Source organism: Pristis pectinata, chromosome 15, assembly GCF_009764475.1.
Source record: "Pristis pectinata isolate sPriPec2 chromosome 15, sPriPec2.1.pri, whole genome shotgun sequence".
NCBI lineage: Eukaryota > Metazoa > Chordata > Chondrichthyes > Rhinopristiformes > Pristidae > Pristis > Pristis pectinata.
Genome location: NC_067419.1, coordinates 45354621 through 45377729, shown reverse-complemented (window position 1 = coordinate 45377729; position 23109 = coordinate 45354621). Strand labels below are relative to the sequence as shown.

General features: G+C 49.4%; 1 protein-coding gene across 3 annotated transcripts in view; it reads left to right on the top strand.

Moving 5' to 3' along the window:
- The first annotated feature begins 2865 nt into the window (after positions 1–2865).
- e2f7 (E2F transcription factor 7) overlaps positions 2866–23109 on the top strand; it is a 39249-nt gene continuing 19005 nt past the window's right edge. For 2 of the 3 annotated variants that reach the window (XM_052029906.1, XM_052029905.1), the window contains exons 1-7: positions 2866–2982; positions 3705–3803; positions 11410–11682; positions 13563–13731; positions 17394–17699; positions 20393–20554; positions 22243–22377. In XM_052029906.1, coding sequence (XP_051885866.1) covers positions 3705–3803; positions 11410–11682; positions 13563–13731; positions 17394–17699; positions 20393–20554; positions 22243–22377 — 1144 coding nt within the window. In that variant the 5' untranslated portion in view covers positions 2866–2982. The remainder of the gene's footprint in view (positions 2983–3704; positions 3804–11409; positions 11683–13562; positions 13732–17393; positions 17700–20392; positions 20555–22242; positions 22378–23109) is intronic. The other variant, XM_052029907.1, reaches the window with a different exon arrangement.

Here is a 23109-nt window from a genome sequence, read left to right as displayed (position 1 = left end):
CTGTGGGTTGTCGTATTAGGGAGGGCGAGGGGGAAAGGGCAGAGGTAGGGTGAGAATGGATGGGGGGGGTGAAGCAAAGAGCAGGGGAGGGAGGAGAGAGCGGGACGGGGGAGGAAAGCCACGAGGGAAGAGGGAATCAGAGTCATACAGCACAGAAACAGGCCCTTCAGCCCAACTCATCCATGACAACCAAGTTCGTCCAATTTGCCCGCGTTTGGCCCAAACCTTTCCTATCCATGTACCTGTCCAAGTGTCTTTTAAATTTTGTAATTGGACTCGCCTCAACCACTTCTTCTGGCAGCTTGTTCCAGAAACCCACCACCTCCTATATGAAAAACCTGCACCTCAGGTCGCCTTTAAATCTTTCCCCTCTCACCTTAAATGTATGACCTTTAGTTATAGACTCCCCTGCCCTGGGGAAAAGCCTGTGACCATCCACCTTATCTAAGCCCCTCATCATTTTATAAACCTCTGTAAGGTCACTCCTCAATCTCCTTCACTCCAGGGAAAACAGTGCCGGTCTCTCCAGTCTCTCCTTATAACTCAAGCCCTCCAGTCTCAGCAACATTCTTCACCCTCCCTAGCTTAGTCCTTCCTACAGCTGGGCCAACACAAATGCACACAATACTGCAAGTGCATTTTCACCAACATCTTGTGCAGCCTTAACACGACATCCCAACTCTTGTGCTCAATGCCCCAATCAGGAATGTGATGGAAAACGCCTCACTTGCCTGATTACTCATTCGGGCTGCTCTGACGGCACCTCCCAAAACCCACAACCTGTCCCACTGAGGACAAGCGCAGCAGGCACAAGGGAACATCACCACCTGGAGGTTGCTATCAAAGTTGCACACCATCCTAACATGGAGATATTTTATGGGTCTCTCATTGTCATTGGGTCTAAATCCTGCAGCTCCTTTCCCAAAAGCACAATGGGAGCACTGTCACCACACAGTGGTTGAAGGGAGTTCGCCACCAGCTTCTCAACAGCTGGTGGGGACGGGAATTATTGCCCACATCCCAGGAGTTAAATCAGAAAGAGAGAGAGGGGGAATAGGCAGAGTGGGAAAGGGTTTTCATTGGGAGGGGAGGGGTCAAAGGAAGGGAAGGAGAGGGTCAGGGAGAGGTCAAGGTAAGAGGGTCGAGGAGGGAAGGAAGGGGGGAGGGGAGGGGGGGAGGGGAGGGGAGGGGAGGGGGGAAGGAGGGGAGGGGAGGGGGGGAGGGGAGGGGAGGGGGGGAGGAGGGGAGGGGAGGGGAGGGGGGAAGGGGGGGAGGGGGGGAAGGGGGGGAGGGGGGGAAGGGGGGGAAGGGGGGGAGGGGGGGGGAGGGGGAGGGGGGGGGAGGGGGAGGGGGGGAAGGGGGGGAAGGGGGGGGAGGGGGGAGGGGGGGAAGGGGGGGGAAGGGGGGGGAAGGGGGGGAGGGGGGAGGGGGGGAAGGGGGGGAGGGGGGAGGGGGGGAAGGGGGGGGAGGGGGGAGGGGGGGGGAGGGTGGGGGGGGGGAGGGGGGGAGGGTGGGGGGAGGGAGGGGGAGGGAGGGGGAGGGAGGGGGAGGAAGGGAGGGGGAGGGAGGGGGAGGAAGGGAGGGGGAGGGAGGGGGAGGAAGGGAGGGGGAGGGAGGGGGAGGAAGGGAGGGGGAGGGAGGGGGAGGAAGGGAGGGGGAGGGAGGGGGAGGAGGGGAGGAAGGGAGGGGGAGGAGGGGAGGAAGGGAGGGGGAGGGAGGGGGAGGAAGGGAGGGGGAGGGAGGGGGAGGAAGGGAGGGGAGGGAGGGAAGGGAGGGGAGGGAGGGAAGGAGGGGAGGGAGGGAAGGAGGGGAGGGAGGGGAAGGGAAGGAGGGGAGGGAGGGGAAGGGAAGGAGGGGAAGGGAAGGAGGGGGGAGGGGGAGGGGGAAGGGGGGGAGGGGGAGGGGGAAGGGAAGGAGGGAGGGGGGAAGGGAAGGAGGGAGGGGGGGAGGGAAGGAGGGGGGAGGGGGGAAGGGGGGAGGGAGGGAGGGGGAGGGGGGGAGGGAGGGAAGGAGGGGGGGAGGGGGAAGGAGGGGGGGAGGGAGAGGGGGGTGGGAGGAAGGGTCAAGGTAAGAGGGTCGAGGAGGGAGCAAGGAGGTTGAGGCAGAGGGAACAAGGATCTGTGGGGGGGAGGGTGGGGGGGAGGGAGGGGGAGGAAGGGAAGGGGAGGGAGGGGGAGGAAGGGAGGGGAGGGAGGGAAGGAGGGGAGGGAGGGAAGGAGGGGAGGGAGGGAAGGAGGGGAGGGAGGGGAAGGGAAGGAGGGGAGGGAGGGGAAGGGAAGGAGGGGAAGGGAAGGAGGGGGGGAGGGGGAGGGGGAAGGGAAGGAGGGAGGAGGGGGAAGGGAAGGAGGGGGGAGGGGGGAAGGGGGGAGGGGGAGGGAGGGAGGGGGAGGGGGGGAGGGAGGGGGGGAGGGGGAAGGAGGGAGAGGGGGGGAGGGGGGAGAGGGGGGGAGGGGGGAGGGGAGGGGGAGGGAAGGAGGGGGGGGGGAGGAAGGAGGGGGGGGGAGGAAGGAGGGGGGGAGGAGGAAGGAGGGGGGGAGGAGGAAGGAGGGGGGGAGGGGGGGGAGGGAGGGGGAGGGGGGAAGGGGGGGAAGGGGGGAGGGGGAGGGGGAAGGAGGGAGGGGGCGGCGTTCACCTCCTCTCTCCCCGATGCGCGCCGAGCGCCGCGCCAAAGCAACCCCGGAAGCGGGCGAGCGGCCGGCGCCTGATTGGCCGCCTCCCGCAGTGTATCCACCCTGCGGCGGCGCGCCATTGGCCGGCGGCGCCGTGACGTCTCCGGGAATGTTGGAGGGCGCCAGAATCGCAGATTTCGCGGGTTGGCGGGGCGGCGGCCGGGGTCCCGGGAGGGAGGGTGGGGAGAGCTGGAGGCAGAGGGAGGGGACGGTGCCCGCTCTCCGCGCCCCGCCAGATGCAGCAACTTGCAGCTGCTCTACTTTAACGCCGAGTTAATAACGCTTGCACACTGAAACCAGCCCCTGCTCCAAGGTGAGTCGACTTCCATTCATTCATTCAAACCTTCCGTTACTGCAACAAAGTTTGTAAAACTTAACGTGAAACTTTCATTAAACTTCTTTCCAGATGTTGTCCTGAATTTTTTCCAGCGGCTTGTGTGTCTGCTCCAGATTTTCAGTACTATTTGTGCTTTCAGCAGTTTTTTTCTATTGAATTTCCAATTTTTTTTATATTACGTCCGTATACTGTAACTTCCCACGTTAATCTCTTTCCACAATCATTCTTCTCCTGCTTTTTAACGAGTGTTTGTTCAATAACCGGCTGCCTGTGGAGAGGTTCATGTCAAAATGTGATGTCCACCTTTTTTGCGCCAATTTTCAAAACGAATTAACGGAATAATTAACATCAGATTTCAAAATCCTCTACGAATTGATTAAATGATTTGCAGTGAAATGCAGCCCCGAGTTTTCGTTTTAAAATTCTACTTGTGCGAGGGGTTTTGTAAGACAGTAGTTCTTCAAGGTGATCTCCAACTCGGAGGCATTGCTTGGCGCTCAGAAACCTTGCAGTTGATTTTCGCAATAGTGTGTGTCCAGTTCAGTACTCGCGCCCGTTAAAGTGTCCCTATACTGTATTGCATCGTAGGGAGGATGTATTGGTTATTCTGTGATATCGATTACAAAAATCGTTTATTACCGACGCGTTTGCTTTCTGCAAGAAATCTGCCGCAATGTATTTATTTGCTTTTTCTTTAGATGGAGTGTTTGAAATTGAGGGATCTCCTGAGCTTTCGAATAGGAAAATGTGATGTCGCCCCGCACGCCCTCAATGATGGAGACCAAAATGCGCAGAAGGTAAACTGAGTTGCTTTCTTCTTCTAAAAGTAATTATAGAGGATGCCAATATTCCACGGAGAGTATTGGCTGCTTTGTAGGAGCACAAAGGAATAATCTTGAACGGGCAGCTGCAAATCAGAGTGACACTTTCCCCTCTTGGAGGGGAGGTTGTGGATTCAAATCCCACCCCACTTTGGGCTTCAAACCCGGGGTGAGCGATGGAGCGAGCACTGCAATGTTGAAGGTGCTGACTTTGTAAGTGGGAGGTGAGACACACTCAGCAGGCCAGGCAGCATCTACAGAGAGAGAAGCAGTTAACATTTCAGGTTAATATGTTCTTCCTCTCGATACTATTGAAGGAGAGTGGTAGAATTCTTTCTGATGGATATTTACTGAACCTAATTAGTCTTCTGGTCATACAGCAGACAACAGTGACAGCCATCAACACATTAATCTGACACTAATCCCATTTTATTTCCATCCACATCTGCCAGATTCTACTGCTCACTAACACATTGGAGGCAATTTACAGTGACCACAGCTTTGGGATGTGAGAGGAAACCGGAGCACCCGGGGGAAACCCATGCGGTCACAGAGAGAACGTACAAACTCCACACAGACAGCACCCGAGTTCAGGATTGAACCTGGGTTGCTGGAGCTGTGAGACAGCTGCTCTGCTAGGGTAGCCATTTTGGTTATCTAGTCATTATTATGTTTGAGGGGACTTCCTATACACCCAATTGCATATGCATTACCATTGCAGTCATACTCACAAGTACAGCCCTGGCTTTGAAGCATTTTCCAATGGTTTTATTAACAAAAGAATGTTCTGGTTATGCTGATATTTTAAAAATCCAGATTACATTAGATAGTTCCATTATAACTTAATTAGCAACCTAAAAGGTCCCACACCACCAGATTCAAGAACAGCAACTTCCCTTCAACCATTCAGTTCTTGAACCAGAACCCTAATCGCTACAGGTTAGCAACACTATGATCACTTTGCACTAAAATGGGCTTTGATTTTTTTTTGTTCTAACTACATTCTTTCTTGTAAAAATTGTGTGTAATTTGTTTTTCTTATCTGATGCTATGTGCCTGTGATGCTGCTGCAAGTAAGCTTTTCATTGCACATGTGCATGTGACAATAAACTCGACTTTGACTTTGAACCTCTTTCTGGAATGCATTTAATACTTGTCCTCCAAGGATTCAGTTGTGATTTTCTTTTTGTCTTCTGCTTTGCTTTATTTCAACAGAAGCCACTCTGCCCCTCAAGCCTGTTCCATCCCTATAGAACATAGTACAGTACAGCACAGAACAGGCCCTTCACCCCACAATGTTGTGCCGACATAGCTAATCCCTCCTACCTAAAGAATGCCCATATCCCTCCATTCTCCTCTCATTCATGTGCCCATCCAAGCCCCTCCGAAAAGTCCTCAATGAATTTGCCTCCACCACCCTATTAGGCAACACTATAGATTGGGGATAGATCAATGTGACAGCTCCTTTGTTGCAGTTTCCTCAACAATTTTCCCTAATGAAGATCTGTCACTGTCGAATCCTCCAGTCTCCTCGCTGCCTGCGTGGGTGTCGAGGGGAAGGAGTTCCCGATTTCAGTCTCTCTTTGTACAAAAATGTGCTTCCTGTTTTCTTTCTTCTTTGCTGTCTGCTGTTTTGGGAGCTGTTCCAACCTTGCACAACTGCAAGTCAGTCAGTTAATATTAGAATAACGATGCTTGTTGCGCTGAATAATTGCTCATCCTGAGGGGTGTAGACAGGTGAATCATCAGTCTTTTTCTTAGGGTAGGGGAGTCTAAAACCAGAGGACATAGGTTTAAGGTGACGGGGAAAAGTTTAAAGATGATCTGAGGGGCAAGTTTTTTTTACGTGGAGGGTGGTGGGGATATGGAACTGACTGAAGTGGTAGTCAGGTACAATTACAATGTTTAAAATCAGAGTCAGATTTATTATCACTGTCTTGTGTCGTGAAATTTGTTTTGCGGCAGCAGCACAGCACAAAATTACTATAAATTACGAAATAGTGCAACGAAAAAAAGGAATAATTAGGTCATGTTCATTGGTCCATGGACCGTTTAGAAATCTGATGATGGGAAGAAGCTGTTCCTGAGTTGTTGAGTGTGGGTCTTCAGGCTCCCGTACCACCTCCCCGATGGTAGTAATGAGAAGAGGGCATGTCCCGGCTAGTGAGGGTCCTTAGTGATGGATGCCACCTTCAGGAGACTGCGTCTTCAAGATGTCCATCTTCAAGAGGCAGTGCCTCGAAGAAGATAAATAGACGGGTACATGGATAGGAAAGGTTTAGAAGTATATGGGCCAAATGCAGGCAAATGGGACTAGCTCAGGTAGACACCTTGGTCGGCACGGCGAGTTGGGCTGAAGGGCCTGTTTCTGTGCTGTATGACTTGAGTCATTTGTTTGACTCTGAGTCACTATAAAAATGTATCATGGCTTGAAACATCTGCAGTGAGGGGTCTCAACAGCATGGGTGCGAGAGAATCTAGAGCTAGAATCTAGAGTTTAAAAACATGGAAGGTCACTGAATTAAGTCAGAAATGAGACACTTTTCTGAGTCACGAGTCTTTGGAACTCTCTTCCTCAAAAGGCAGTGGAAACAGTCTTTGAATATTTTTAAGGCATAAATTGGTATATTCTTGACAAGTAAAAGAGTGAAAGGTTATTGGGGGTAGATGAGAATGTGGGGTTGAGGTTAAATCTGCTCTGATAATTGAATGATGGCGAAGGCTCGAAGATCCTCCTAATTCAGGTGTTCATGTCAATTTAACGTCTGTTCAGTAGGTTGGATTTATTACCTGGCCTCGACCGGGATATTTTAGCACACCCATCGGAGACTGTCAGAAGGACACAGATGCAGTGGTTTGGCCAGTGACTCACGGCACCAAGCCTCACTTGCTGTTGTGTGCCAGCCATCCTCTTCCTCCTGGGGTGGTGCCCGGAGAACGTTTGTGTGGGGGTGGGGGGAGGTAGTTGGCTCGTCTTAGTGTGAGGGGTTGGGATGGATGGGGTCAAGAATATAGATGAAATTGGTTTATTATTGTCACTTGTACCGAGGTGCAGTGAAAAACTTGTCTTGCAAACTGATCGTACAGGTCAATTCATTACACAGTGCAGTTACATTGGGTTAGTACAGAGTGCATTGATGTAGTACAGGTAAAAACAGTAACAGTACAGAGTAAAGTGTCACAGCTACAGAGAAAGTGCAGTGCAATAAGGTGCAAGGTCGCAACAAGGTGGATCGTGAGGTCAGAGTCCATCTCATTGTGTAAGGGAACCATCCAATCGTCGTATCACAGTGGGGTAGAAGCTGTCCTTCAGTCTGGTGGTACATGCCCTCAGGCTCCTGTATCTTCTACCTGATGGAAGAGGACACGAGACTGCAGATGCTGGAATCTGGAGCAAAAGACTACTAGCGGAACAGTGGGTCGAGCAGCATCTGTGGGGGTGGAAAGAATCGTTGATGTTTTCGGGTTGAGTCCCTACGTCAGGATGTAGGTGAATCCTTTATTCCCTTGGCTTCCCTGTTCAGCGCTACATTGGGAAGACAAATGACACATTCCGCTACAGTCCTCCAAAGAATGGTTGCACAGGAGGGAACATCAACAACTCCCGTGGAGTTTGCACCTTCTCCCTGTGACCCGGGGGTTTCCCCCCAAGTGCTCCAGTTTCCTCCTGCATCCCAAAGACGTGGTTTAAATTTTCCAAGTGATGTGAAACACCCCCAGAAGTAGTTGTAGGCTTCCTGCCGTTGGAAAAATAAAACAATTTTCCGTTACCTCCTTAAAAAGGTCAATGTGATGTTGCAGAAATTCAAGGTGCCTGTTTACTGAACTACAACAACCACCTGTATTTCAGAATCGGGTTTATTATCACTGACTTCTATGTCATGAAATTTGTTGTTTTGTAGCAGCAGTACAGTGCAAAGACACAAAATTACTAGAAATTACAAAATAAATAGTGCAAACAAAAAAAAAGAACAATGAGATGATATTCATGCAGATGAGAAGAAGCTGTTTCTGAACAGCTCAGCTTTAAAGTAAGAGGGCATGGCTTTAAAGTAATGGGTGGGAAGTTCAAGAGAGATATCAGAGGAAGGTTTTTTTTACCCAGAGAGTGGTTGGGGCATGGAATGCGCTGCCTGGGGTGGTAGTCGAGGCAGGTACATTGGTCAAGTTCAAGAGATTACTAGATAAGTATATGGAGGAGTTTAAAATATGGGATATGTGGGAGGAAGGGGTTAGATTTAGGCGAGGTTTAAAGGTCGGCACAACATGATGGGCTGAAGGGTCTGTATTGTGTTGTACTGTTCTGTTCTATGAGTCATTGAGTGAGGGTCTCAACCGGTGCACTGGTTTCCTTCAGAAAAGGAAATGTCCCACAGCAAAGTGGTTGATCCTGAATCCTGCTTGGATTGGGTGCAGTACACTAGAAGGTCCTTCACACTGTCTGTGGTGGTTTAAGATGGAGGTTCATCATCCTTTGTAGGGACAGTTGGGATGGACAATAAACGCTGCCCTTGCTAAGACTTTCTACCCCCTCATACAGTTGTACAGCATAGAAACAGGCCCTTATGTTCATGCCAACCTGTTTGCTCATCTACTTTTTCCCTGGAACACAGGAGATTGAAGGGTAACCTGATAGAGAGGCATAGACAAGGTGAAAGCGATCTTTTTCCCAGGGAGGGGGTGCTAAAAACAAAGGGGCATAGGTTTAAGATCAGAGGTGAGGGGTTTAAAAGGGACATCAGGGGCAGCTTCTTCACGCAAAGGGTGGTGTGTATTTGGAATGAGCTGCGCGGGCACATTAACAACATTTAAAAGCCATCTAGATAAGTCCATGGATAGGAGCGGTTTAGAGGGCTATGGGCCAAACGCGGGCAGATGGGACTAGCTCGCTGGGGAAGAGAGTTGGCAAGGATGAGTTGGGCTGAAGGGCCTGTTTCCATGCTGTAAGACTGACTAATCCCATTTGCCCACATTTTGACTCGCGATGCACAACAACAGCCAACACTCCACTCCGTCGTCTCCCCCAGATGTTGTTGAATCTGCAAACCTGATTGGGGTGTGGGGGGGGGGGTGCAGGGGGAGAAAAATATAATCACAACTCTCTCAATCTGCAAAAAGAAAAGCTGCAGATTTTGGAAATCTGAAATAGACAGCAAATTCTGGAAGTACCAGCAAAGTCTGATAGCATCTCCTGCAGTTAGGCAGCACAGATGTAAACCAGGTCATCCCCCAGCAAGCTGTAGGATGTTCTGACGTTCCCCTGTGAATGAACAGAAAAAAATTGCAACAAGTGCACTTTGAAGTGGTACTTCCAAAAAGTCCCTCAAAAGTTTGCATTCAAGAGGTACCATCGATGTAACACAGTCCCTCTTGAAAGTGTCAGATAAAATTTGACTCTGAGCCACCTAGAGAGATATTGGGAGAGGTGACCAAAAGCTTGGTGGAAGTTAGAATTGTACAGCATAGAAACAGGACCTTCGGCCCACTATGTATTGACCATACTAATCCCATTTGCCTGCATTAATTCCATATCCCTCTGTGCCCTGCTTGTTCAAGTACCTGTCCAGATGCCTCTTAAATGTTGTTACTGTTCCTGCCTCTACCTCCTCCTCTGGCAGCTCATTCTAGATACCAACTGCTGGCTGTGCTGGGGGGAGAAATTACCCCTCAGATCTCTCTGCTAAAACATTTCCAGCCCAAAGTGTTTCCACTGATTGGGGGTGGTAGAGCTGCCCACAACCTGAGGTCCCAGTCCCCAGGTGACCAAAGATGGGGTGAAGAAGCATTTTGTTATGTGGTGATCTGGAATTTGTTCCTGAGAGGACTATAGAAGTAGATCCAACGGGAACTTTCTTGAAAGTTCTTGGGGGAGGAGAGGGGCTCACGGATTTTTGGGGGAATTCTGGAGCTTAAAGGAAAAGGTTCTTTTCCCACCTCCTGTCATATCCTCATGTGATGTTCCATGGCACTTTGTGGCCAAAGCTGTACTTCTGAGAAGCTGCAGAGAGTCGTGGACTCTGCCCAATACATCACGGGCACATCCCTCCCCACCGTCGGTAGTATCTACAGGAGGTGCTGCCTCAAGAAGGCAACATCCATCGTCAAAGATCCCCACCATCCGGGCCGTGCCATCTTCTCACAGCTACCGTCGGGCAGGAGGTACAGAAGCCTGAAGTCCCACACCACCAGGTTCAGGAACAGCTACTTCCCTTCAACCATTTGGTTCTTGAATCAACCTGCACAACCCTCATCACTACCTCAGTTTCGCAACACTGTGACCACTTTGCACTGCAATAGACTTCTTTGGTTTATTATTGTCACATGTACCAAGGTACAGTGGAAAACTTTGTTTTATATGCCATCCATACAGATCATTTCATTACATCAGTGCATTGAGGTAGTACAGGGGAAAACAATAACAGAATGCAGAATAAAGTGTTACAGTTACAGAGAACGTGCAGTGCAGGCAGACAATAAGGTGCAAGGCTATGATGACGTAGATTGTAGCTCAAGAGTCCATCTAATCAAACTGGGGGACCGTTCAATAGTCTTAGAACAGCAGGATAGAAGCTGTTTGTTCTAATTGTTTTTTGTTCTAATTGTGTTCTTGTATAATTTTGTATGATGTATTTAATTTGTGGTTTTTCTTGGGGATGTTGTGTCTAATGCTATGTGCCTGTGATGCTGCTTCAAGTAAGTTTTTCATTGCATCTGTGCACACATGTACTCGTGCATGTGACAATAAACTCGACTTTGAAGTGTCATTGCTACGGTAGTATCTTAAATGCAGAAGCAATCTGCTTGGCGAGCCCCCTCAAGCAGTGATGAGGACTGTCCATTTCCCTCCATAGATGCTGCCCTACCCGCTGAGTTCCTCCAGCATTTTGTGTGTTGCACAATGATCAGTTAATCTGTTTTGGTCATGCCATTAAATGTTGGCTGGGACTCCCCTTGCAACGTGGGATCTTTTAAATCAATCAAAAAAGGGAAAAGCCTCTTTCCCATTGAATCCAAAGGATGGCATCCCTGACAATGCAGCACTCCCCCCAGTGCAATCTGAGGGGGAACTTCTTCACTCAGAGGGTAGTGCGAGTGTGGAACGAGCTGCCAGTGGAAGTGGTGGATGTGGGATCAATTGTAACATTCAAGAGAAGTTTGGATAGGTACATGGATGGGAGGGGTTTGGAGGGATATGGTCCGGGTTCAGGTAGATGGGACTAGGCAGAAAATCAGGTAGGCATGGACTAGATGGGCCGAAGGGCCTGTTTCTGTGCTGTAGTACTCTGACTGAACCAATTGGCTGAGTGGCCTCTGCCATAACAACTTGAGGATGGAGCAGGGTTCTGGGAGGGTGAAGATTATGGAATGGGATTTGGACTTGCAACCTGTGCTGAGAGAGATGTAAAGTGCACTACTGGTCATCACACAACTGACAGCAGTCTGTGTGACTGAGGGGGCTGCCCAGTAGAACAGTGCTGTTCCTCCAGGTATAAGTGGAATACCGCTGTCATTTTCCCCCCACCGACCCAGCTGAATCCCTGACTTGTGATCTCACCGTTCCTCTTCCTTGTCTCCGGTTCAGGAAAACCGGTTCAGAAGCACTCCCAAAACCCCGGTGAAGACGGAACTGGCGCCGAGCGCTGTCTCCAGGCGCAAGTCTTGTACTCCAGATCGGATCCAGGTGACGCCGAATAAACTCCCTGACAAGTCGTCTCCTGAGCCCTGGTCACCCACGGCAAACCTGAGGATGCTGATCAGCGCCGCCAGCCCTGACATCCGCGACCGGGAGAAGAAGAAGGAACTCTTCAGGCAGATTGAAAACGAGAGGGTCGGAAGTGCTCCTGACGTTATTCAGGTAACAGTCTCTCCTGTTAATAGAACATCGAACAGTACAGCACAATACAGGCCCTTCGGCCCACAATGTTGTGCCGACCCTTAAACCTCAACTGACTACCTAACCCCTTCCTCCCACATATCCCTCTTTTAAATTCCTCCATATGCCTATCTAGTAATCTCTTGAATTTGACCAATGTACCTGCCTCTGCCACAGCCCCAGGCAGCGCATTCCATGCCCCAAACATTCTCTGGGTAAAAAACCTCCCTCTGATATCTCCCTTGAACTTTCCACCCACTACTTTAAAGCTATGCCCTCTTGTATTGAGCATTGGTGCCCTGGGAAAGAGGTGCTGGCTGTCCACTCTATCTATTCCTCTTAATATAAAATGACCCCACTTGTACAGCCTCTGGTTTTAAGCTGCTCCTGTCCTACTGCATCAGCATCAACAAGGCTGACGACTTGTTTTTTCTCTGCAGATGCTGCCTGACTAGCTGGGCTTTGCCACTAGTTTCTGTTTTGACCTTTGTCCAGAGATTTAGGGAAGTCATGAGATATAGGAGCAGATTTAGACCATTCAGCCCATCGAGTCTGCTCTGCCATTCAGGGCTGATTTTTCTTTTTCATCCCCATTCTCCCACCTCCCCATAACCCTCAACTCCCTTACCAATCAACAACTTATCAATCTGCCTTAACTAAACCCACTGACTTGGCCTCCACAGCCCTCCGTGGCAATGAATTCCACAGATTCACAGCCCTCTGGCTGAAGAAATTCCTCTTGGTCTCAGTTTTAAAGGGATGTCCCATTAATCTGAGGCTGTGCCCTCGGATCCTAGACTCCCCTACTAATGGATCTGCTCTCCCCTCCTCCCCCGCACCTGCCTATCACTATCTCTTACCTGCATCTACCTATCACCACCCCGTGCCCACCCCACCTCCCCTCTTTTGTCCACCTATCACTGCTCTGCTTTTCCCTCCTATATATTGGGCTTCCCCTTTTCCTATCTTCAGTCATGCATAGATAATGTCAGGAATTATAAATTAACATTAAATCACTTACAGGAAACAAAGTAAAGATGGGAAAAATAATGTTAAGAGGAAAATAGCAGTTGAACAGAAAGTTAAAGCAATACATCCCCAATAATAAGTTATGAAGGAATGCAACTCCGTACTTGTAAATGAAAAACACTACGCTGGAGGAACTCAGCAGACCAGGCAGCATCCGTGGAGAAAAGCAGGCAGTCAGTGTTTCGGGTCAGAACCCTTCATGAGATACAAAAGTCTGAAGGCACGTACCACCAGGCTCAAGAACAGCTTCTATCCCGCTGTTATAAGATTATCGAATGGTTCCCTGGTACGATAAGATGGACTCTTGACCTCTCAATCTACCTTGTTATGACCCTGCACCTTATTGTCTACCTGCAATGCACTTTCTCTATAGCTGTGACACTTTACTCTGCATTCTGTTATTGTTTTACCCTGTACTACCTCAATGCACTGTGTAATGAATTGATCTGTATGAACCGTATGCAAGACAAATTTTTCACTGTACCTTGGTACATGCGACAATAATAGACCAATTCCAATTACATATCCCTCCATTCTCTGCACATTCATGTGTCAACCTAAGAGCCTCTTTAACACATCTATCATATCTGCCTCCACCACCACCCCTGGCAGCGCATTCCAGGCACCCACAACTGTGTATTTTTAAAAAAAAAACTTGCCCCGTACATTGGCTTTGATCTTACCCACTCTAACCTTAAATGCAGTGCTCAAGTGTTGGACATTTCGACCCTGGGAAAAAGATACTGGCTGTCTGCTCTATCTATGCCTCTCATAATCTATCAGGTCTCCCCAGAACAAACTTGAATGTAATGAGCAATCCCACTCTTTTTCAGCTTTCGACAATCGATGACGGTGCCACCGATGAATTTGAACAACAGCGGCCCAGCAGGAAGCAGAAAAGTCTGGGACTTCTCTGCCAGAAATTCCTGGCCCGCTATCCCAATTATCCCATTTCCACCGAGAAAACGGAAATCTCCCTGGATGAAGTGGCAACAGAGCTTGGTGAGTTGTGGAAATGAGAGAGAGTTGAGTGTGTCTTGTGCAGGTTAAGACCAGAGGGGGCTGGTGTTTCTGTGGCATGACACAGGAAGTCATTCAGCCCATCGTGTCCGTGCTGCCCAATGGTGGTCCAAAGACTCAACCTGTTCCTCACCTTGAGTCTGTAGCCCTGCAGTTCATATCTCCAAGTATTGGTTTATTATTGTCACTTGTACTGAGGTACAGTGAAAAACTTGTCTTGCATACCGATCGTACAGATCAATTCATTACACAGTGCATTGAGGTAGTACAGGGTAAAAACAATAACAGAATACAGAGTAAAGTGTCACAGCTACAGGGAAGTGCATTGCAGGTAGACAATAAGGTGCAAGGTCATAACTAGGTAGATTGTGAGGTCAAAAGTCCATCTCATATAAGGGAAGCTTTCAGTAGACATCACCGTGGGATAGAAGCTGTTCTTGAGCCTGGTGGTACGTGCCCTCAGGCTCCTGTATCTTCTGCCTGAGGGGAGAAGAGAATGACCCGGGTGGGTGAGGTCTTTGATTATGCCGGCTGCTTCACCAAGGCAGCAAGAGGTATAGACAGTCCGTGGAGGGGAGGCTGGGTTTCTGTGATGTGCTGGGCTGTATCCGCAACTCACTGCAGTTTCTTGCGGTCCTGGGCAGAGCAGTCACCGTACCAAGCCGTGATGCATCCAGATAGGATGCTTCCTATGATGCATCAATAAAAGTTGGTGAGCGTCAAAGGGACATACTGAATTCCTTTAGCCTCCTGAGGAAGTAGAGGCGCTGGTGAGCCTTCTTGGCCGTGGCGTCTATGTTGTTGGACCAGGACAGGCTATTGGTGTTCATCCACCTACATTTTAAATGTTGAGGTCACCTCCCTCCTCAGATGGTGAGTTCCAGACCTCCCTCACTGCCTGAGGAAAATAATTTGTACCTCCAATCCTTCCATTGATTAAATTCATTTGATAACCCCAAGCTACTGATGCCTCTACTCGTGGAACTAGTCCGTTTTTACGGAGACACGAGACTGCGGATACTGGAATCTGGAGCAAAGTGCTGGAAGGACTCAGCGGGTCAGGCAGCATCTGTGGAGGGAAATGGACAGTCAACGTTTCAGGTCGAGACCCTTTGTGTTCGGTCCAGACGAAGGGTCTCGACCCGAAACGTTGACTGTCCATTTTCCTCCACAGATGCTGCCTGATCCAATGAGTTCCTCCAGCGCTTTTTTTGTGCTCCGTTTATTTTTGCCCTTTTTAGACAATATTGAACACCTCAATTAAATATCCCCTCTGTTTCAAAATGAGACAAACCCAGCTTAGCCAGTCTCGCCTTGTGACTAATCCTTCAGCCCTGACAGATACACCGTGTTAGCCCTTCCCCTTGCTGCTGAACTGAGTTCTGCCCAGAGTTGTTGGAAATGCAAGTCTGATACTGGTGGACAGGGAGTCCCGGGACCTGGGAAGGCTAAAAGGGGAGCCAACAGTTTACCTCCTTAACCAACAGGGTTAAAGGCTTGATTAGCACGTGCGTATTGTGGGCAGGGCCTCGGCTGTGGGCGGGGTAAGTATCTCAACCCAACACTTATTGCTCAACCACGTGAACAAAGCCTGGATTATCAGGTCCGCCTTAGGGAGTGTTGTAGAACAGACGGACCTGGGAGTACAAGTGCGTTGTTCCCTGGAGGTGGCATCGCAGGTAGACAGGGTGGTGAAGAAGGCTTTTGGCACGCTGGCTTCATCATGGTGTATAGAAGCTGGGATGTTACGTTGCAGTTGTACAAGACATTGGTGAGACACAAACAATCTGCTGGAAGAACTCAGCAGGTCAAGCAGCATCTGTGGGAGGAAAAGAATTGTCGACGCTTCGACCCAAAACATCAGTAGTTCCTTTCCTCCTGCCGATGCTGCTCAACCTGCTGAGTTCCTCCAGCAGATTGTTTTATTGCTCCAGATTTCAGCAGCTGCTGTCTCTTGCGTCTCCAAGACGTTGGTGAGGCCGCATTTGGAATATTATGCTCACTTTCGGTCACCCTGATATAGGAAAGATGCCATTAAGCTGGAAAGAGTGCAGAAAAGGTTTACGAGGATGTTGCCGGGACTTGAGGGACTGAGTTGTAGAGAGAGGTTGATCAGGTTGGGACTTTTTTCATTGGAGCGCAGGAGAATGAGGGGTGATCTTATAGAGGTGTATAAAATCATGAGGGGCATGGACAGGATGAATGCACAGTGTTTTTCCCAGGGTTGGGGAATCAAACTAAAAGGCTTAGGTTTCGAGTGAGAGGGGAGAGATTGAACCTGAGGAACATCTTTGTCACCCAGAGGGTGGTCAATATGTGGAGTGAGCTGCTGGAGGAAGTGGTCTATTAACAACATTTAAGAGGTATTTGGACAGGTATGTGGATAGGAAAGGTTTAGAGGGATGTGGGCCAAATGCAGGCAAAAGAGTCATACAGCACAGAAACAGGCCTTTCGGCCCAACTGGTCCATGCCGACCATGTTGCTTACCTCAGCTAGACCCACTCACTTGTGTTTGGCCCGTATCCCTCCTAAACCTTCCCAATCCACGTACCTGTCTGGATGTCTTTTAAACATTGTAACTGTATCCACCTCTGCCCCTTCCTCTGGCGGCTCGTTCCATATACCCACCACCCTCTGTGTGAAAACATTGCCCCTCAGGCGCCCTTTAAATCTTTCCCCTCTCACCAATCTGTACCCTCTAGTTTGGACTCCCCTAACCTGGGGAAAAGCTGTGACCATTCACCTTATTTATGCCCCTCGTGATTTTATTCACCTCTGAGGTCACCCTTCAACCTCCTACGCTCCAGGGAATAAATCCCCAGCCTACCCAGTCTCTCCTTATAAACTCAAGCCATCCAGTCCTGGTAACAAGTGGACTAGTTTAGATGGGAATCTTGGTTGGCATGGACCAGTTGGACCGAAGGGCCTGTTTCCGTGTCCTGTTACCCTATTAGTGGGGGGGGGGGGGGGGGCTTGCTGTGCACAAATTGGCTGATGTTTATCGTACATTACAGCGGAGACTGACTTAAGAACTTCAAAGTCATTTATTGTCATCAGCACAAGTACATGTCTGCTCAGGTGCAATGAAAAACTTACTTGCAGCAGCATCACAGGCACATAGCATCAGATATGCAGCATTCACAAGAAAAACATAAATTGAACATATTATACACAATTTTTACAAGAGAAAAAACACAATTAGAACAAAAAACAAAGTGCATTGTAGTGCAAAGTGGTCATAGTGTTGCTATACTGAAGTATTAGGGTGTGTAGGTTGGTTCAAGAACTGAATGGTTGAAGGGAAGTACCTTTTCTTGAACCTGGTGGTGTGGGACTACAGGCTTCTGTACCTCCGGCCCGATGGTAGCTGTGAGAAGATGGCATGGCCCGGATGGTGGGGATCTGTGATGACGGATGTTGTCGTCTTGAGGTGGCAGCATCTGTAGGTACTACCGATGGTGGGGAGGGATGTGCCCGTGATATATTGTGCTGAGTCCACTACTCTCTGCAGCTGATGTTCCTGCACATTCGATTTGCCCTTCCAGACCATGATGTAACCAGTCAGTGCATTACAATGCAAACGTACGTAACAGCAGAGGACTTCACGGTGTACGCTGTGTAAATGAGTAATTCTTTCTCCAAGGGGTGGAGCGCAGACGTATCTATGACATTGTGAATGTCCTGGAGTCTCTCCAGCTCGTCAGTCGCGTGGCGAAGAACCAGTACTCCTGGCACGGGCTCCTGGGGCTCAGGCAGACACTGGCCACCCTGAAGAGCAAGGGAGAGCAGCTCGGGTACGCGGAGCAGCTGGCTCACGTCCGCCACCGGGACCCGGAGCTGGAGCTCGACGGAGAGGGGGAGGAGAAGAGGGACAGTCCCCAGGAGAACTGGGCCGGCTGCCAGGAACCAGCCGGGGAGTCGACGTCTCCCGAAGCCAAGAATAAAGCAGGTAGACATTACTGAACGCCTAATGCAATCTGCGCAAGGCACGGGCTTCTTTTAGACACCATTACAACAGCACTACGTAGAGAGCTGTATTTATGCAGTCATAGAGCAACACAGCATGGATTATGCTGCTTGAGATTTTATTTCAACTATGATAAAAATCTAATACAAATACCAAGTACTAATCAATATTCTTTTTAAAGAAATACCCAGTATTAATCAATATTTTAAACAAATACTGTTGTTATTTTGTATGTCCAAGTAAAGATACATTTACACTTAACTTTCAATATACCAAGAGAGATTCAGCATAGGAGGCGGCCCTTCGGCCCACCCAGTCCATACTGACCATCAACTATCCATTTAGATTAATCCTGCATTAAACTATTTTTTATTCTTATCACCGTCCCCCAGATTGCACCCCTCACCCACACACTAGGGGCAATTCACAGCAGCCAGTTAACCTACCAACCCCCACGATTTTTTGGGAGGTCGGAGGAAACCAGAGCAGCAGGGGAGACCCATGCGGTCACAGGCTCTGCACAGACGGCACCCGGGGTCGGGTTTGAACCTGGGTCTCTGGGGATGTACTAGTTTATCATTGTCACTTGTACCGAGGTACAGTGGAAAAATTTGTCTTGCATACCGATCGTACAGGTCAATTCATTACACAGTGCAGTTACATTGCGTTAGTACAGAATGGATTGAGGTAGTACAGGTAAAAACAATAACGGTACAGTAAAGTGTCACAGCTACAGAGGAAGTAGTGCAGTAAGGTGCAAGGTCACAACAAGGTAGATTGTGAGGTCAGAGTCCATCTCATTGTCTAAGGGAATCGTTCAGTAGTCTTATCACAGTGGGGTAGAAGCTGTCCTTAAGTCTGGTGGTACGTGCACTCAGGCTCCTGTATCTTCTACCCGATGGGAGAGGAGAGAAGAGAGAATGTCCTGGGTGGGTGGGGTCTTTGATTATGCTGGCTGCTTCACCAAGACAGTGAGAGGTATAGTCCAAGGAGGGGAGGCTGGTGTCCATGATGTGCTGGGCTGTGTCCAGAGGCAGTGGCTCTACCAACCGCGCCACTGCGTTTGTTCTGTGGCCTCTGTGTAAGGAGATGGGGAAGAGGTTATTCAACCTCTTGATCCTTGTCTGCTGTTTATTAAGACCATGGTTGATCCCTGACACCGTCCACATTCCCTTTCCTTAACAAACCAGAAATACATTGATTCCAATCCTGGTAATTCTCCATTCAGCAAGTGGGATTAACCGGCTACCATGGATGGAATAGCCCTTGCCATAAATATCTAGTATTCTTCTGACTGCATATTCATGGCGGTTGAGAATTCCAAAGTTCTGATTCATTTCTTGAGGGGAAAAGGGTCAGGAATTATTAAGTGAGAACATTCTATGAAGTTAGCCAGCACTAAATGGGTTAATTGATCATAATCTCATTGATGTGCTTGAGCGCTTGCTGTGTGCCGCTGGTTACAAGAGCGGTGTGCACTTCAAAAACTCCAGCACTGGGGTGGTGAGAAGTCTGATTTGAAATGCAAGTCCTTTTCTTTTAAAAAAAATGCTTGAAGGTAACGGGTGATCATACAGTTTTGTGTCCCAGATATCTGGGATGGGTATCAAAGATACCTGGTACCAGTTCGGCTGTGACTGTGTTAACTGGAGGGTGGGACGGGGTGGGGGAGGAAAGGGGCAGGGAGTGCTGCACAACCTCTTCGCATCAGTTGTGTTTAGGGCTGGATTCTGGTGCCCCCTCCTGGCTGTTCAGTTAGTGCTCTTGCCAGCAGTGGAGGGAGTTCTACCCCGGAATGTAAAAATACTTTAAACAAGCAAAGCCCTCTCCCTGCTGCCCCCTCCTCGTCCCACCATCTCCTTTCCCTCCCTCTCTTCAACTTCCCTCCTTCTCTTGGTAACCAGTTTATTATTGTCACATGTACCAAGATACAGTGACGAACATTTGTTTGCCTGCCATCCAGACAGATCATCCCATACATAAGTACATTGAGGTAGTAAAAAGAAAAGCAGAATGCAGAATATTACGCTACAGTTACAGAGTGCAGTGCAGGTAGACAATAAGGTGCAAGGGCCATGACGAGGTAGTTTGGGAGATCATGAGTTCTTAGTGCAAGAGAGGTCCTTTCAAGAGAGTGATAACAGCAAGATAGAATAAGATAAGACATCTTTGTTAGTCACATGTACATCGAAACACACAGTGAAATGCATCTTTTGCACAGAGTGTTCTGGGGGCAGCCTGCAAGTGTCGCCACGCTTCTGGCGCCAACATAGCACGCCCACAACTTCCTAACCCGTACGTCTTTGGAATGTGGGAGGAAACCGGAGCACCCGGAGGAAACCCACGCAGACACGGGGAGAACGTACAAACTCCTTACAGACAGCAGCCGGAATTGAACTCCGGTCGCTGGCGCTGTAAAGCGTCTTTGAGCCTGGTGGTACGTGCTCTCAGGCTTTTGTATCTGCTGTCTGACGGGAGGGGGGAGAAGAGAGAGTGTCCGGGGTGGATGGGGGTCTTTGATTATGTTGGCTGCTTTCCCGAGGTAGAGGAAAGTGTGGACGGAGTCAATGGAGGGGAGGTTGGCTGCGTTCACAACTCTCTGCAGTGTCTTTCAGTCTTGAGCAACGTAGTTGCAATTACCAAGCTGTGATTCTCTCCTCCACCCCCCCCCACAGTGTCCATGAACAGCAGGAAGGACAAGTCCCTTCGCATCATGAGTGAGAAATTTGTGATGCTTTTTCTCGTCGCGGAGCCCAGAACAATTGCCCTCGACGCTGCTGCCAAAATTCTCATCGAGGAAGGTCAGCCGGAGGCCGTGGACAACAGCAAATTCAAGAGTAAGTGTGCAGACCCATCAGAAATTGTGTGGTTAAAGTAACCTATACCAAAGTGTTCTGTGGCAGCAGTGTGGAGAGAGGCTCTCTTGTCTCTGTGACAGAAGGTCGTCGACTTCCTCGTTTTGAAAGATCGGGGAACTCAGGGCTCTGGAGAAGTGGAGACACTGCGGAAGCTGGAATCTGGAGCAAAAATCAAACTTTCAACCCACAACGTTGACTATCCCTCTGCCTCCACAGATGCTGCCTGTCCCGCTGAGTTCCTCCTGCAGTTTGTTTTCTGGTATAGAAGAGGAGTTGAGACCAGTGTAGGTCAATCATCATACTGAATGGTGGGGTAGTCTTGAGGGCCGAGTGGCCTACTCCTATTTTCTTGTGTTTCAAAGTAGTTTATTGTCATACGCACAAGTACATGTACGCACAGGTGCAATGAAAAACTTATTTGCAATAGCATCAGATAAGCAGCATTCACAAGAAAAACATAAATTAAACATAAATTATACACAATTTTTACAAGAATGAACACAATTAGAACAAAAAAGTTGTGCAAAGTGGTTGCAGTGTTGCTATACTGAGGTGGTGATTAGGGTTGTGCAGGTTGGTTCAAGAACCGAATGGTTGAAGTGAAGTAGATGTTCTTGAACCTGGTGGTGTGGGACTTCAGGCTTTTGTACCTCCTGCCTGATGGGAGCTGTGAGAAGATGGTGTGGCCCAGATGGTGGGGATCTGAGCATCTGCTGCAGTTTTTATTTTGATTTACTGTACAGTAGAATTTCCAGTCGTTTTGCATGTCAGTGACTGGGGAGCACTTCTTTAAGACAAAGGCTTTATTTAAACCAATCGATGACCGTGAAAGTTCCTTCCTGTGGGAGATTAGTGAACCTGCTGTCCTTCTACAGCCTGGAGCTTTTGTGGTTAATTCACCCAGGAGACTAATACACACAACATCAGCATGTATTCAGTTCATTCTCACGGCGGGGATTTGAACTAACTGTTCACCCAGACCCTCACGAGGAGGCAGAAGGGCACATGGATGCAGAATGAGAGAGAGAGAGAGGAGGGAGTGACATGGTCACTTGTATGTACAGGAGAGACATGCTGGGGGGGTTGGGGGGGAGAGAGGGGGACAGGCTGAGGTGGGTGGTGGGGAAGTGGAACAGTGTGTGTGGAGAAAGGGGGACACTCACTGGAAGGGGAGTGGAGGTGGGGAGAGTGAAGGAGGGACTTGGGGCTGGGTGGGAGAGAGGGGATGGATCGGGGAGTGGGGGGGAAGAGAAGGTGACGGATGGGGCTGAGGTTAGAGTGGGGGGGGCAGAGAAGGAGGTAGATGAGGGGGGATAGGGATGGAGAGAAGGGGATGGACGCGGGGGGTGGAGAGAAGGGGATGAATGCAGGGGGGTGGTGAGGGGGACGGACGTGGGGGGGGAGAGGGGGGATGGACGGGGAGAAAGAAGCGGACAGGGACAAACGGTGAGGGAGAGGACTGGGTGGAATGGGACGGAGTGGGGGAAGGAGATTTGAAGCGGTGAACCTGTGGAGTTGTGGGGGCAATGTTGGGGAAGGCAAGGAGTAACGAGGGGAGTTGGATCTGATGGTTACAGAGATGCAACACTACTGACCGGTGGGTCGACTGTTGACGGGCCTCCCATTGTACTCTCCCCAGCCTCTCACTCTCCCCTCTCCTTCCTCAGCCAAGATCCGCAGGCTCTACGACATCGCCAACGTGTTGACCAGTTTGGGACTCATCAAGAAGGTCCACGTGAACGAGCGTGGCCGGAAGCCGGCGTTCAAATGGGTTGGACCGGTCCACCAGAACTTTCCTGATGGTGAGATTGTTGGGTGATGCACTAAAGTGGTGGCATGGGCTCCTTGGTGTGAAATCAGCCAAGGGGTGTTACCAAGGCCACCCTGGTGACCTCAGTGTACAATAGTGAAGATTGGGGGACCTCGGTGTACAATAGTGAAGATTGGGTGCGGAGAATGTAAAAAAAAAATTGGGAATTAGTGTAAATGTGCACAATGACTAGTACGGATCTGGTCGACTGAAGGACCTGTTTCTGTGCTGGTTAACCCTCTAACACTGGCTCAATCAACTGAGGAGATGGTTAAGAGTCAACCACATTGGTGAGTGTGGCCAATGTAGGCCCAAGTAGTCAAGGATAGCAGATGCCTTCCCCGATCCAGATGTTTCATCATCCAGTTACTGAAACTGGCTTGCAACATTCCAGATACATTTATTTATGTGAATTTAAACCCTCCAGCTGCCTCTGGAATTTGAACTCCTGTGTCTGGGTCAATGTAGTCCAGTAACCTGAGTGCCTTGCGCATTACGTCAGAATCAGATTTACTATCGCTGACGTGAAATTTGTTGTTTTGCGGCAAAGACTCAAAATTACATAAATAAATAGTGCAAAGAAATAAGGAATAATGAGGTTGGGTTCATGGGCCGTTGAGAAGTCTGATGGCAGATGGGAAGAAGCTGTTGCTGAATTGCTGAGTGTGGGTCTTCAGGCTCCTGTACCACCTCCCTGATGGTAGTCAAGAGAAGAGGGGCGTGT